Genomic DNA, 16,728 nt, shown 5'->3' with positions numbered 1-16,728 from the left:
GCTAAGATGCACGGATCCCCAAAAGATGAGGTTGTTAACTAGCTCAATTGTGCTTTGGTGAAGTAGATGCAAAATGTGTGATCTGCCAGCATCCTTTCACCAGCCCTATAGCCACCTCTGAGTGTATTGAGCCAAACATTTTGTTTCTTTTTTGCCTGTTTTAGAGTTAGGAGTGGTTTAAGGGGCAAACTGCATGCCTTAAGCCTCGCAGAGACCAAAGGCCCTACACCTCTCCAGAAATGGCTTCACCTACTTTTGGAGTGTGACATCAATTTGCTGCCTAAAGCCCTAGGCAGCCTTATAATTGAGGTAAGTTGCACACATGCAGTAAAGCAAAGCTGCACACACCACTTTTCTTTGGTGAAATATGATGAAATATAGTGAAATTCACCATATTATATGAAATATATGGTGAAGTTCACCATATTTCATTGGTGAAATATGGCAGCTATTAAGAGACAACTTTTTTTACTGCTCATACAAAGCTTTACTGTATTACGTCCAACAGTGAAAATATGATTTTCTGTCTAGTATTAATAATACCATCCACTAGTCATTAATTTCACTCATATTGATAAATATTTCAAGCCCTTTTAGATTATTTTATTTTTACCTCAACTTTTTTCCTATATTAAGCACTTAAGGCAATTTACAATAATAAAACAAAATATAAAACACTACAATGAAATCAGTGCAATTGTTTCAATTAGCAATAATCGTGCCTTGGATAAACCTTATTGGCTACCATACTGCCCCAGTGAAATGAAAATAAAAAATAAAATCCACTTTAAAATATATTAATAATTAGAAGCTTGGCAAAAGAGTAGTGTTTTTGCACTTTTCCTATGTGCTGGGGAATGATGAGAGTACTCTTTAGCCTGGGAGATGCACAGTACAAGGCCTTTTCCTGCTTACTATATAGTTGAGATTTGGGGCAGCAGGGGAATCTTTCAAAGGGACACTCACGCTGATTTAAGTAACCAGACAAGGTCATGGTAGAAGAGGCGCTCCCTCAATTAATCAGACCTTAGCCATAAGATCTTTAAAGTTCAACATCAACACCTTACAGTGTACCCAGTAGGAAAATGGCACCCAGCACAGATCCTTCAGTACAAGTATATAATCCCTGTATGTTGTGCTAGTTAATAACTGACTATTTTGTACCAACTGCAATTTCTGGACACTTTTCAAGGGTATCCTTACATGAGCATTACACTAGTCAAGATGACTAACATGAATAACTGTTGCCAAGTCAATCAGCTAGGAAGTGTAGCAGCTGGAGGACTAGCTATAGGTGTGCAAATGAGCTCCTTGCCGTATTTGTCATCTACAAATCTACTTACAGCTAGGTATAAAGGAATACTCCTAAACTGGGAACTTGCTCTTTCTGGGGAAATGCAACTCCATCCAAACATCTTCACCTCAATCTACAAGCCCAGCTTTCTCCTTATCAACATAATCTCTTTTTGTCTCAATTTAATTTTAGCTTGCTGGCTCTCATTCAGCCCATTATCAGGGTAAAGGGTAAAGGTTTCCCTTGACGTAAAGTCCAGTCGTGTCCGACTCTAGGGGGCGGTGCTCATCTCCGTTTCAAAGCCTTGGAGCCGGCGTTATCCATAGGACACTTCCGGGTCATGTGGCCAGCATGACTCACGGAACGCCGTTACCTTCCCGCCGAAGCGGTACCAATTAATCTACTCACATTTGCATGTTTTCGAACTGCTTGGTGTGCAGGAGCTGGGACGAGCAACGGGAGCTCACCCCGCCGCGCGGTTTCGAACCGCCGACCTTCCGATCGACAGCTCAGCGGTTTAACCCGCAGCGCCACCGCGTCCCTGCCCATTATCAAGATGAGGCAATATTCAAGAATAATGACTGCTTCCTTGAAGTCAGATGATAGGGACCAATACAGTTGGGTGTCATCAGTGTATTGGTAGCATCTCAATCCAAAGTTTTCTATGTCTCTCCCAAGCAATTTAATGCAGATATTAAACTGTTTAGGGGACAAGATACAACCCTGTTGGATACCATAGATCATTGACTTAGGCACTGAACAGTAGTCCCTCAACACAAAAAATGATATGAAAAGCTGCCAAGAACCTTTTCTTCCACTTAGTTTCTAGTGAAGGACATCATCAGGGTGACCAGCACACTCTCAATACTATATCCTAGACAAAAGTCAGTTGAATTGGGTCCAGAAAGTCAATTTTATTCAGATGCATCTGGAGCTGTGATGGCACCACTTTTATTTATTCTGAGGGCTTCTAAGCTGTTTCAATTTTATGACTCACTCATATGATTTTCTCAGCTGTCTTACACAAACTGGAATATTTGAATCTAGTCTATAATTACAGAGATCTTCTTTTTCAGTAAAGATCCTATCTTTTATGCAGGAATGAATACATCTCAAACTCTAGGAGGTATTGATTAATCCTCCTTAAGCAGAGGTCCAGTACCAACCTGTCTTATTTAATCAGTCAGGCAAACAAGTAGTGCCCATATCCAGAACATGTATAACTGAAAAAGAATCCATACAGTATGTAAACGATAAACAGTTGCCGCAGTTGTTTCTCTATGATCTGCCCCAACACTAGAGTTCAAAATAAGATGAGTCCAACTGACTTGTCTGCAAAGGATAATTAAAATTGTTCCCAGTGACCTGCTAACTATCCTGTCTCCCCTCCCCAGTTATCTTGATGGAACATATGCTGCACTATATGAAAAAAAAAAAATCAACCTGTTGTATACAGACAGTAGAGGCGGACAAATGAGCATCCTTCACTGTATTCAGTACCATGGGCTGAGATTTTAGATAGGCCTTGAACCATGCCACATTTTATCCAATCTATTCCAAGAGGTCCTCCATTTGCCCTCCAGTCCTTTACCTATCTACTTCTTTGCTGGCAGCCGGTAAATCAGTAACTTGCTGGTTTAATTCTGTTAGAGAGTCTTGGAAGTTAGCTTATATATTTTGGCCCATACTGATGGGACCAGGTCAGTTTGCATTTCCAGAAGCCTATGTAGAAAAATACTTACTTTGCTGTGAATATGGGATTATTTAAATAATTATGTAAGTGGTATAAGAGGGAAAGAGAAGTTGTACTTTTTATTCATAATTTATAAGGAAAATGTACTTCAATTAATCAGTTTACTAATTAACTATCTGAGTAGGAAACTTTATTTGCATCTCACAAATCCTTCTGACATAGCCTAGAGTGATGATAATCAATTATTCAGCAACGCGTTTTAAGCAGTATCCATCTTTTTATACCATGTCATCATTACCAGTTGGCCAAACAGCCTTATTAAATAAGCTAAATACACATCAGTTAGACTCCCTGGTTTGAGAGCAGCTAGAAACATTTGGGTTCTAAAAGGTAGTAGATAGGATTTTGATGCTGAGTCTCATTAGTATTTAACGTTATGGAAGCATTCTACTTTAAAAATAGGAGGTAAGTATGGGCAGAGTCTGGAGTTGTAACTTCAAATCAACTATTCTGTAATTACAAGTAGTCCTCGACTTATGATCACAATTGGGACGAGAACTTCCATCACTAAGCGAGGCAGTTGTTAAGTGAGTCATGCCCAATTTTACGACCTCTTTTGCCACAGTCAGTAAGAGAATTACTGCAGCTGTTAAGTTAATCACATGGTTGTTAAGCAAATCTAGCTTCCCCCATTGACTTTGCGTGTCAGAAGCCAGCTGGGAAGGTTGCAAATGGTGATTACATGACCCTAGGATGCTGCAACCATCATAAATACATGCTGGTTGCCAGGCACCTGAATTTTGATCACATAACTGCAGGGATGCTGCAACGGTCGTAAGTATGAGGACTGATTGTAAGTCACTTTTTCCAGCGCCATCATAACTTGGAATGGTCACTAAACATAAGTCGAGGACTATCTGTATTATTTTAAGTAATTTCAGTGACTTCAGATAGATCTTTTTTGCCTAATATACAACAGTGGCAATATAATCAACTCAAGCATGTTTTGATAGCTCAGGATGCTTTAGCTGCTTCAAAGAAACATCAGATGCTTTCATTTTTGATGGAAATTAAATTGATTTTGTATCTATATTGCTAACTTAAAAATATACTTAAAATATACTTAAAATTGAAACTACCAATGGTTATAATGAATAGTTGTATTCAAATAGTTTAGATGTGTTTTGTTTTTCAAAGCACTTCTTTCAAAGTATTTGTACAGCCGTATTATATTTACCAATATGCATGTATACAGAGGCCATAATTTTCCTATGACTTTCAGTGAAATAATAAAATAATAATACATTTATTAGATGTAGTATTCCTTATATTCTGATTTGGAGAAAATAATAACCATTTTGCTAAATATTCAGACTTAATTAAAAGACAGTCACTCTCTCTCTCTGTGTCATGTGGACCAGGTGGATATATTTCTTTTTGGAACTATGGGCCAGATGATTTCAGGTGGTAAGCTGCAGGTTGCTGACCTTTGATCTATAGGATTTGCAGAGCTTACTTTAGTCATGTTGAAGACTTCTGTCGTAGCTTTCTTCTCCTTTCAATAAAAGACTGTCATTCCAAACATAGTACATTGTCATCTATAATGCAAAGTTTGTTTGAAAAGCTTAACTCTTTGAATTCGGAACTGGTTCTGGAGGCTAGTATGGCTAGACTCTAAGAGAATCTGAAACCCACCTGATGACCACTTCTATAGCACTTTGCCAAGAATGGTCAAAATGAGTAGTGTGTGAGAGAATTGGTTTTTTATATCTGTCTTCTTCCAAATTAAGGAGTCTATTAATGGTGTCTTATCCTAAGGGCCCTCAAAATACTTGTACTATGCTTTATATCTATTTCAAGCAGTTGGCATTACTCTAAATTATTAAATCATCTTCCTTGTAGTGCTTTCCAGATGTATCGGGATTAAAACTCTGTGGGCTATACTTGTTGAATGTTCAGAGAATTCTACCATATGAAGAAGACACTCTACTGGACAAGGCTACTTTAAATCATAGTGCTGCATATTTAAAGAACATTAAAAAAAATAAGGGATAACAATGTGCTATCTTCCAAGAAGCCCATTTTAACTGTTGGTAAATTATTATTGGTAGATTTTTTAATGGTACAGTGCACCTGATGTTCTCACTGGAAATATGTTATGTAAGTTAGTATTTTTCACATTTTGCTTGGTCTTTGAATATTTTGACCCAGTCCATAAGTGTCCTTGTTTGATTATGAAAGCAGCTTCTGTTCATTTTAATTGGACTTCTCAAACATTTAGCCCTTAATGCTGCATTTTAAAATACAGAACTATATTTTTATTGGCTGCCTCATGAATTGTAATAAATTCATCATTCCTATAAGCTAGGTGACTACTTGCAATATGCTATGATATCTAAACTTGGATGTCCACTCATTTCCTTAAACGGCATACTGAAAAGAATGGACTGCTGAGGATTGTCTTGTTACAATGCAGGATTCCTTCCCTACTCTACAATTTAATGGTTACCTTTGATGATTTTATAACCTTGGAGATGTGTTTATCTGAAACTCTCCTGAGGAATCTTCATATTAATCAGACAGGAAGATTTCTACATCGATGTCTCAGAAATCGCTTCAAGCTGCTATGACCTTATAGTCTCACTAGGGACTAAGCCTTTCATGCATGCTTTTATCTTATCCTGTTGACCTAATTGCTGTTACTCTGTCAATTTTTCAACTTCTATCTCTTCTTAGGGAAGAAGTTCTAATGTAGAAACATGGTTGCCATGAATGCACAATAAAGCCAAGTGGGTGTTCATATCATTTTACAAGCTTTGGCTCACGTGCTATCACTACACATAACTAAAGAAAATATTATGGAATACTGAGCAATTTGTTGAAGCCCTGGTCATTTTATGGCCAAGCAGTTCTCAGTCTTCAATCCCTGAGTTTGTAGTGTCCTCTGATCACAGAAATATATGTTTTTCAAGGATATTCATAATATCTTTGGGGGATCCAAAGTGTCTCACATGTATTAACTCAATTATCTTTATAAAAGCCTTGAAAGATTGCTCACTTAGATGAATCCAGTACTGCAGAGTACGACTGAGTTTCTAGAATGGCCTTCCTATAGTCATCCAATGGGCTTCTCCTATGAACTCGGGCAGCTTTCTTCAACCTATTTCCTTCTAAAGGATCATCTCTAATTCACAGCCAGCATAGCCAAACACTATAGGAAATGTAACCCCACATACAAATGGGAGGAAGCTGAACTTTCTGTTGTCCACTTGCAACATCAGACACGACACCAAAGCAGCTTCATTTCAATGGTTTCTTTTTTTCTCACTGCTAATGTTTATGATCAACTGAAAATATCTTCTAAGGTTTGGGGATAACCAGAGTATATAAACATGGAAGATCTTCTGTGCATATGCATTAATACTCCCATCCTTTTTGTCTCCCTCACCAAAGCTTTATATGCTACTGAAGCCATTCCTCAACACACCCACTCCAAGTGGCTCCTTTCACAACATGGGGCTTTATAGTGGCACTAACTACAAAGCTCTGTAAATCTATACGTATACCTCTGTTGATTTGCCAAGACAAGATACGGAAGCATTCACAATCAATGCTCAATTTACAGATTTCTGTCTTTCTTGACATTCCTCACAGTTTATTTTCTTATTATATTTGTATACTGTTCATTCCTGAAGGCTCTGAGTAGCTAACAATTATATAATAATTCCCCTCAAAAAAATAAACCCATCAAGAAAAAAAATGGTAACAATCTCAACACCATCATAAAGGATATGAAAAACCTACAAAGTTATGTGTTTGCCAGTTCAACTATAGTTCAAGCATGCATATTTTTTAAACATCTTTCCATTTGTCCTGTTTTGAAAGTCTGCAGTTAAGCCACTGGGGAGCAAACTGAAAATAAGAGGTTTTCTAGCCTAATGTTTACTTTAATTATTCAAATTTGGCAAGAGCAGGGTCACAGTGAAAAATAATGTAGATTCTGATAATCGGTTATACTCTAAACACAGCAGAATCAGCTAGATGAGATTTTAAATGTAAAATGATGTTCATTTATTAAAATAGTGCTTCAAGGCATAATCACATTTTCTGGCCAAATATGAACTATTGATCATGATAACAATACAGAACATGAATTCATGTTTCCCACATTTTCCTGCAATTCCTGAAAATATGCATAATACTTTGCACTTCCAATTTTCAGAAACTGTTTACTTTTTTTTAGAGCAGTGAATTATGTGACACAAAAAATGAAGTACCTAAAAGTATCTACTAGAAGAATGGTAATGGACAACTGACTTGATTAAATTTCCAACTTTCTGGAAATTTCTAAAGCTTTTCTTATTAAAGACAAATTTTTACCTTATATAAAATGTACTGATTTCTGAATAACACAAGTCGTCTGGTCTTTCACAACTGAGGTAAATGCAAGGCAAGATCTCACCATTAACGAAGTGTGTTAAGCTACTAACAATCTTGAGCAAGGATCCAAACCTCTCCAAATGTACTTGAAATCAAGGGCACAACACACATCATTTTGTGTGTCACTTTTCCTGATTGGTGACTTAAGAAGCATATAATGCAACAAAGATATAGAATGGGATTATTGTAATTTTCAGAGGTTTGAAAATAAAATTCATTCTACTGGCCTCCTTTCTTTTGGTGATGCACAATTCATTCAGGTTCAAATTAATCCCTCACCATCTCATCCCATACTGTGTTTTAGCATGTGCTCTTTTCTATAGCACAAATCTACATATTGCTCTACAGTCTGTTTTAAAGACATTCTTTGTAAATCATACATGACATTTGCAGTTCTGATTCTCTTCATATTTCAATTTTTATGGATACTGAAGATTTAAGTTAAATACAAGTTTTTTCAAAAGGATAACACTTAAGCCAATCTTACAAAGTCACCAGACTGATAACCCTAAGATTTATAACCTTCTTTCCCTCTCTCCTTCCTTCCGCATGGTAGAAAGTTTTCTGAATTATTCCTGAACTGAACATAGCCCTGCAGTTCAGCACATCTAGAAGATGGAAAGTTGAGAAAAGAAGTGCTGTCATTAGCCCTCAACACCAAGATATTTGAAAGCCAAGCAACAAACTACTAAGGACACTGTTTATCTGGGACTCCTATTGTCTTTCTTAGTTAAAAGAAAAAACTAAGACTCACTGAGTATCTGTTTTGACCAGGGTTATAGCCTGAAACAAGAGAAAGTTAAATATTTTGCCCCATAATGTTACTCTGATCAAAAGAGTAATATGCCCTGTCCATATTATAAATAGCCTGAGAATATGGAATAAAAGGCAGGCATTCTCCAGAAAAATACTCTTCAGAAGGCAGGATAAATAATTATTTCTTTTTCTCTGAGCAACACAAACCTGACTCAAACTGTTTTTCTCATGGAGAAAAATAAAATCCACTACTCAGTCACTGGGAGCAAACCTCTTCTAGATTCCACATTGTGGAATACATTACCCCCAGAGGTGCAATTGGCTCCTATCCTCCTCATGTTGAGGATGACCTTAGGCCACTCCATTTCAGCTGAATCTTCAGACACTAGGATAGTTGCAGGACATCCATCTTCTATTATGATGTGGTTTTTTACTGCACTGTTTTAATTTTTGCGATAGACTTTAGTTTTATTTGCTCATGTACATTGTCTACAGTCAGTCAGATAGGGTGCTATATAAATGATGTAAAATTAAAATAAATAATCAAACAGAACTTACTTCCAGGTACACGTTTTCTGAAATAGATATTAAAATGTCTATTATTGAAATAAAAGCATTTTTATTAAAATATATTTGAGTATCTACAGAAACAATTTGCCCATTATTTTAAACATTAGAATAATCTTGAAAATTACTGTTTCCCCCATAAACACACAATACTATATAGATTTGGTGCTTTCAAGTTACATTTTAATTACAAGGGTAGAGAGATCATGGTTAACAAGAGTAATCCTATTTCATAAAATATATTTACATAATATTTACATCAGTCACTAAGTTCTTCCTCATCACTAAAATATGCACTTTTTTTGATGCGTGGCCGTCTTGAATCAGATGTGGAGGGCTCCCCTGCATTTTGGGTTGATTTTTCCTGCTCTTCTTCAATTTTGGCTTGCTGCAAGACAATTGTATAAAACACATGAGAAACAGAGTTATATTAAATTCTGTAACACACACTCTACAAAATAAGATATTTAACAGGCCACGTTGTTTGCTACACTACCGCAATTTGCATCATATTGAGCCATACTGTCCTATGGGCTAAGTTACAAATTAATTATTAAATGAAAGACAAAAAAACAATGGCGCCTTCTTTCCTCAACTCATCATGCAATATTCCATAAGTGAAACCTAATGTTTTAAGTAATTTATCAAAATCGGAAGGTACACTGAGTCTTGTTTGGTCAAATCTAGAAGTGAAACACAATCACAGTGAAAATCTGGCTGAAAATTTGTTTTCCTGACAGTGAAAAAATTTTCAGTATTTTCAGACAGCATAGATCACTATTGACAAATACAATAAAGAATTAACACAAAACAGTGTTAACTCCTTGTACTTCTGCTATACTGTGTAATATTCTATCAAACCTCTGCTTTTCTAACAGGACATTCCTTTGCTTTCCTCCTCCTGCTCCTATATGACCTTCAAATTATCTTGGAAAGAACAGTAACTGAAAGGAATTTGGATTGGTGATAGGGGAAAATCTGTTCTATTGGCAGAGAACAGCTGAACTGTTGTTGTTTTTTCCCAAATATCTGCAGTTTGCTCCTATTTAGATCAACAAATTTATTATTGTTTCTAACATAGTGATGGTAACATACATATCACATTAAGACATGGTTTGCTGAATAATGCGTATTTGGCTGTGTTCACAAGTAACATTAACCAAACTACAATGGCTGCACATGCATCAAGCTAAGTCACACCATGACTTAGTGTGATGCATGAATCTAGCCTGAGTGTGTAACCATGATGCTATTATTTGATAATTAAATTAACTTGCATATTAAATAAACAGAAAAATTTAGAAATTAACTTTCTGTCATAATTCAGTATCTTCCATGTACTGACAATGGGCTTTTTTTTTTTTTTGCAAATAGAAGGTGGGTTGCTCTTTCTGTCGTGTCCCAGGCTCTGAAAATCTGCTCTATTTGACCCCATCACTGTTCAGAGATATTGATTTACTGTCTTCATTCATAAATAATTATTTAGTTAGTTAGTTATCAAATTTGTCACTGCACATCTCCTCCCACCAGAGGGACTCGGGACAGTTAATTAACACTGCAGTTAGATTTTGATCATCTTTTCCAAAACACTATGTGGAACACACTATTTTCCCAAAAACCCTAATTAAATCATGTCATACTTTAATTAATTGCCATTGTTTAGAACCATAAGGCAAGACTCAATATGCTTAATTCAACTTTAGAGGTAACAATGTGTACCAGTTGGTGGCCTCAGAGGAGAAAGACCATACAGTATCTACATTTTAAAAAAAAGAATCCATTCTCTTAGAAACCAAGTACGTATGTTATGAGTTATGATACATACGCATATGTACATTGGGCTGAATGAGTAAAACTTCTTAAGAGAATCATAGCAATTATTGTGCTGAAAAGAAGCAATCAGAACAATCCTTAACTGCACGTTCTGGGGCCCTTAAATTTGCTTTAAAAAGAAGAGACTGCTGAATTAAATACGTATTTTAGTACCTGGAAAGCTATAGCTTGACTGAGACTATCAAGAGCAGGATCTTCCCCCTCAGCTTCAGTTTCTTCTTCTTCTTCTTCTTCTCTGAACAGCACACAAAGAAAACAGAAAAACCCATATATATCAAATGATATAAGGTATGCACTTAAATCAATATATGAGAGTAGGGGCTATGCTTCATACATATTTCACTCACATTTCTTCTTCTGGTTCAATTACTTTCTTCCTTTTCTTTTTTTCTTTCTTTTTGGGTGGTTCACGTTCTCCTAGCATGTTCTTAGGACATGCATAACTTAAATGTCCTGTTTCCTTAAGAGAAAGGAAATACTATTCAACAAGATTAGCAGATGAACTTGGACAATAGTAATTTTTACTTCTTCACAGATTCACCTTGTAAATAGTAGATTCAGTTACAATTACTCTTTAGAAAATGTAGCATTGTATGTACTAAAAAAAAGTCATCTGAACTGATTGTACCAATTGATAACCCAAGTGTGTGGTTTGAGCTGGATGACATTAGCGTAAGAACATGACAAAAACAGATACCTCTGCTGGGACATCAACATTTACTTACTCCACATTCATAGCACTTTGACTTGTCATAATAATTTCTCCTTCGGATGAATTCTGCAGCTCTTCCATTATCAATAGCGATACTTGCTTTTATTACTCTTCCAAATAGCTAAAAAAGTCAAAACCCAAATACAACCTTAGCTTTCAGAATATTTCAAAAGTTACTTCATAATATACTGTTGTCACTTACTTGTTTATTATTAAGTGCCCGAGAACAGTTCTGTGCTGACTCTTTATCCAAGAACAAAATAAATGCAACTCCTTTACTCCTTCGTGTGTCTTTGTCTTTCATAATTGTAACTCTACAAAAAAAAAAAAAACCTGACATGTTATTCAGGTTGCATATTAGTCTCATTCATTTCAAATTCCAGCAAAATGGGAGCTATCAAAGTAGATGCAGCATGAGAAAATCCATAAAAGCTACTCAGGAAACTCAAACCATTTCCAATAAAGGACAACAGAGAAAAAGTTACTACATTAAGCTTGAAGAATAGCCTTTATTAAGAATCATGGTATAGGGAAAGTGTTTCTAAAAACAGACACCTGACAATAAGTCAGGTCCATTCATGAATTATTTGTGGAATTCCATATTATAAATACTTGCTGGGAGTTACAGTTTAACATTTATGAACTGCCAAAGGTTTTACATTCCTGCCATGCAAGGATGAGCACAAAATTTAAATTGACCAAGACCAAATATATTTTACAGTTCTTCTCAAGATTTATTTTGTGGCAATGATGGTCAATAAAAGAACTTAAACTGGTTAAGTAGTGACAGATGTTCAGAAGGTTTATGAATCATATTAAACAGCTGAATATTCTTTCTGTTCTGACTTAAGATATATATCAACTAAGGCATCTCCGATCCTGTTGTTGTGCATATCTTTCAGCTTGTACATTCTAAAGAAGTAACAAGATACTTGAAAGGATGAGAGCCACTTGCTCTTTGGAACATAATCCATTCTATTTTTTTAAATCATTCTGGGCCAGATTCTATTTATGTTTATCAGCCAGGATAAATGGCTTTATAGATTTCTGGGATGGTGTACATATTTACAAAGGTAGAGTGGTTTGGGTGAGTTGTCATCAGTAAGCAGATGACTTAAAATTTTGCCTCTCTCTTCCAACTTCTAAAATCCCAAGTAAATGATACCTCAATGATAGAAAATGGAAGTATCTAAGCAGCATTTTGGAGGTAAATGTGGGAAAACAAATTGAAGCGTTATAGGTTGGTAAATCTGTTAAACTAGATGATGCTGTACAACATTTAACCTAAAGGACAGAGTATGTGTTAAAAAGCTATTTTTATGGTAAAATTCCAGAAAGCTACGAATAAGCATGATACACCCACACACACAGACACCTCCCCCCCCCAAGAATATGCCTTTGCTTGTCCATGTGCAACTATCTCCCTGCTATAGTATGGCACTATATTTTTATAACAGAATACACTAAATGTAATATATAATACCATAACAGAATTGGTTAAATACTTTTGAAGATTTTTTTCCCAAAAAAGCACAACCTATGAATAGAACATTTTGATGGCAAGTCCCACACCTTGTGTGGCTGTGAGTATACAAATGAGCACCTGTCTTAGTATCATATTACAAAAACAGACATGTAAAGAGATCCTGTTGAATCCAGGGTATTTTAGAGATAAGTATTGTTTATTACAGATCACATTAAAGAATAAGTCACATACAATGCGATATTAATACTCACTTAACTACTTTGCCATATTTTGAAAAAATCTGGAATGGCAGAGAAAAAACTGCAGTTATTTAGGTTAGATATAAAAACACACAAAAAAATTCTTCACAAAATACAGAAGTAAACACAGAATGTTCTAGGATTATTTGCAAAATCAGACTCAATTCCAATGTTTAAAGTACACTTACTCTGTACAAGTCATTGTTTGTCAATGAGAAGGGCAAATTAGATACATAAACTGTGCTTTTGCTTGGAGCTAATCCTCCACTCATTTTTTTTTCTAGAGACAACAAAAGAAAAAGTTGTTGTGAAAAGGAAGCCTCACTCTTATTTAAAATATACCCGGTTATTTCCCAACAATCATAGTTACGCTGAACATAATTGTGTTTAAAAATGGAAAACAACTATCATCCCAGAAAAAGCCACTTTGTTACACCTTTTCCAATGTTTATCTTTGGAGGACAAATTTCCTCCCTACTTTCTACATTCCTTTCAGTTTATTCATCTGTATTGGGCAGCAGCAATACAGGAAGATGTTGAAGGTAGATGATCACTTTAATAACAATACCAAAAGCATAATTTCATACTGCATGGGAGAAGGCAATGGTAAACCACTCCTGTGTTTTACCAAGAAAACCACATGGATAGGCAGGATAAGTGATTGACAATATAATGCTGGATGATGGGCCCCTCAGGTCAGATGGCACTCAAGCTGCTACTAAGAACTGCAGATGTTTACAATATGGCTAGATTAAAGCCTTCAGGATATCTAGTTGTTGAAACTGCCATGCAGGAAAAGAAAATCCATATCTGCAAAGATGTAAGGAGGAGAGTGTAGTAAGACTGTATGACTTAAGAAACAGAAAAAAAGCAGGAGAAAAACGTGTAAGTTTTTGCCAACCCAAAGATTTGTTCATTGCCAACACTGTCTTGAAACAACCAAAATAATGGCTGTATCATGGACATCACTAGATGGAGTACACAAAATCAGGTTGACTGTTATTATTGGTACAAGAAGATGAAAGAACTCAGTTGTAACACCAAAGATGTGGCCAAGGGCTGACTCTGGAAAAGATCACAAACTTGTTCACGTGCAAGTTTCAAGCCAAGCTAAAGTGGAAGAACAAAGCCAGCCAGTTTCCATGATATGAACTTGAGCGTATACGGACCATTTTCAAGGAGAACATCAGAATAGCTTTGAAGTCCTGAACTTGTTGACAGGGAACCAGAAGAACTGTGGAATGAAGTCAAAGCAGCTGTTAAGAATGAATGTGAAGAGAGACTGCCAAAGACCAAGAGACAGAATAAAGCACAACTGAATGTCAGAAGAGATGGTGAAAATTGCCAAGAAGAGAGAAGCCAAAGCAAAGAAAAAGGAAAGAACTTAACAAAGAATTTCAGAGAACTTTTAAAAAGAAACAGTAAGCAGAATTACAACGTCTGTAAAGACATCAAAGAGGGAAAGACGGAAAAACAGGGAAAGTCTTTCAAAATATTTCCAACCTCGTGGAGATTCCAAACTCAAACTGATATGCCAGAGGACACCAATGGATAGAGAGTAACTGAATAAAAGAAGTTAATGCTGGATGAGTCCCCCATTGGGGGAGAGGAGCGGTAATATAAATCAAATAAATAAATAAATAAATAAATAAATTAAATTAAATTAAATACAAATGGAGTATGCTGAAATTCTGTATGGCAGAGAAGTCAACATCCAAGATCATTTGGAAGATACTCCTTACTTATAAGAACCTCTAGTACTAGAAGCTGAAGTTAGATCCGCACTTGTCACTACCAAGTTGGAAGGCTACAGGAATTTATGGAATATCTACAGAAATATGACAAATAACAGAAGAAGAAACAATAAACGTTCTAACCAAATATACCAGCAAATCTGGAGAACAACAGTGACCAACAGAGTGGAAGAGGTCAATCATGACAATACCAAAGGAGATTCAATGGACTCTGCAAACTATTGTACAATATCCTTAATTTCACATGCCGGAAAAATAATGCTTAGCATCATCCAATGCAGATTAGATCCCTACATGGAAAGGGAGATGTCAGATGCTCAAGCTGGCTTTAGATGACACTAAGAAATAAGAGATATTATAACTGATACACACTGGATAATTGAAAAAGCCAAAGAATACCCACAATAAGTTGATATGTGCTTCATTAATTATAGAAACACCTCTAATTATATCAAGCAGTAGAACGTTCTCTTCTTCTCTTCCTGAGAAATCAGACTGCTGGGTAAAACTTAAAAAAAAATTTTTTTTCATATATTGCGTGCCTTAAATGGGAGGAGACAGCGGACAAGAGGGGGGAGAAAGAAGTGCATGTGTGTGAAATGTAAATTTCTTGACCTTGGTTAAACTATCTTCTCTCTGGGTGAATATATAGGATTTGAAATAAGCTTGAACTTGTCTATTGGTTTCAAACTTTGTAACTATTTTTGCTTGCCAAGTTTATCAGTTGGGAACTCCTGCATTTTCAGATTTTCTTTAAGCACAGCCAAACGAAATGAAGGAAGTTTTGTAAGTTTTAAATGTTTAATGACATAAACATGGGCAGGGGAGATTTGTGAGTAAAGAAAAATAAATTTAAATTTATGATTTAAATGTGTGCATGGTAATTTCGCTTTGTCACTCTTTGAGACATACAGTATAATTCCAACATTTGTCTTTGGAGAGCAAAGCCCTCCCAAAGGCATCAGTATGAAAGCAACATTGTATGATCATGATGTGAGCCCCAACCCTTTTGTACATGTGTTGCAACATCGCACACTTGTATGAGAAGGACAGAGGTTGCATTGCAACGCTGCTTTTATCCCTGCAGGTGCCTCTGTGTCATCTTCCCTTCATTCCCGGTTCATTTGGGAAATAATACTGTGCTTGGGGATGGTGTTAGCAAAGGTATACAAACCCTGATTGAAGATTACTTAACTAAGGCTTTTAAAGGTTACAATAACTTACCTACTATTTTGCAGGATAAAAAGAGAAGGTGCAAAGAAAACTTCGGGGCGACCTGACATAACCCCCCTCCCCGGTTCCTCCAGCTATAGTTTGGGAGAGAAATAACTCAAGGAACGCACGCACAGAACTACAGACTTTGATCATCCTTAGTTCTTTCGAGGTAAGAGAACCGATTTCTGCTAATCAGTAATACAAATAATACAGATAACCGTTAAACAGCAACCAGAGGCAACGCGAAGTCCTTGACAAGCTTGGAAGACGCTCGGTGACCCAGGAATTAGCCAAAAGGAACCGGACCGCTCCTTCCCCAGTTAGGTCGAGGCCATGAGAGAAAAATGCAAAAACTGGGGCACTAACCGCGCCCGAGGGACGCCACTCAGTCGGGGCCGAAGCGGACCATCTCTCCCTTCTCTTGTCTTCGCCGCTGCCTCCCACCAAAACAGACCGACTCTCAGCAGCCTCCGCTCGACGCTCCGCCGATGACGCGGCCGCAGGGTCGCTGTCGGGAAAGCGCAGCTGGAAGAAGCAGAGCGCCATCCGCATTTACACAGGTATCCACACCGTCTTCCCGATTCCCACGGGAACCCTGCCACGGAGGGGAAGGAGCTACGTACCGGCGATGCTTAGCCTCCCGGGCCTCTTCGCTGCAAGTGCAGCGCCACCAAAGCCGTTCCGCGCCTGCCCGGCGGTACCCGGGCCTCCAACGGGGGCCAAGACAGGAAAAGGAAAG

General features: G+C 36.9%; 1 protein-coding gene and 1 pseudogene across 2 annotated transcripts; both read right to left on the bottom strand.

The window, feature by feature from the left end:
- Positions 1-647: 647 nt before the first annotated feature.
- On the bottom strand, positions 648-767 carry LOC134501686 (U4 spliceosomal RNA; annotated as a pseudogene).
- Positions 768-8,911: 8,144 nt separating this feature from the next.
- ZCRB1 (zinc finger CCHC-type and RNA binding motif containing 1) lies at positions 8,912-16,706 on the bottom strand. 2 transcript variants are annotated; one of them, XM_063309410.1, is made up of 9 exons: positions 16,613-16,706; positions 16,356-16,514; positions 13,209-13,298; positions 13,033-13,061; positions 11,498-11,609; positions 11,309-11,416; positions 10,931-11,043; positions 10,737-10,818; positions 8,912-9,138 (listed from the first exon to the last, which is right to left on the bottom strand). In XM_063309410.1, the coding sequence occupies exons 3-9, from the start codon at positions 13,290-13,292 to the stop codon at positions 9,010-9,012; spliced, it is 657 nt and encodes a 218-aa protein (XP_063165480.1). In that variant the 5' UTR covers positions 13,293-13,298; positions 16,356-16,514; positions 16,613-16,706; the 3' UTR covers positions 8,912-9,009. The 2 variants fall into 2 exon arrangements, with proteins under 2 accessions (XP_063165480.1, XP_063165479.1); XM_063309409.1 differs by lacking the exons at positions 16,356-16,514; positions 16,613-16,706 and adding an exon at positions 14,190-14,277.
- Positions 16,707-16,728: the final 22 nt, after the last annotated feature.

This window comes from Candoia aspera, chromosome 7 (assembly GCF_035149785.1).
Source record: "Candoia aspera isolate rCanAsp1 chromosome 7, rCanAsp1.hap2, whole genome shotgun sequence".
In the NCBI taxonomy this organism is placed as follows: domain Eukaryota; kingdom Metazoa; phylum Chordata; class Lepidosauria; order Squamata; family Boidae; genus Candoia; species Candoia aspera.
This window is presented reverse-complemented; position numbering and strand designations above follow the sequence as displayed.

What these genes read in the sequence shown, in the direction of transcription:
- ZCRB1 (XM_063309409.1), bottom strand. An exon ending in AAATATGGCAAAGTAGTTAA is followed by an intron (nt 11,610 to 13,032) that starts GTGAGTATTAAT and finishes TTTTTTTTGTAG; the next exon opens with AGTTACAATTATGAAAGACA. An exon ending in GGGCACTTAATAATAAACAA is followed by an intron (nt 11,417 to 11,497) that starts GTAAGTGACAAC and finishes TGACTTTTTTAG; the next exon opens with CTATTTGGAAGAGTAATAAA.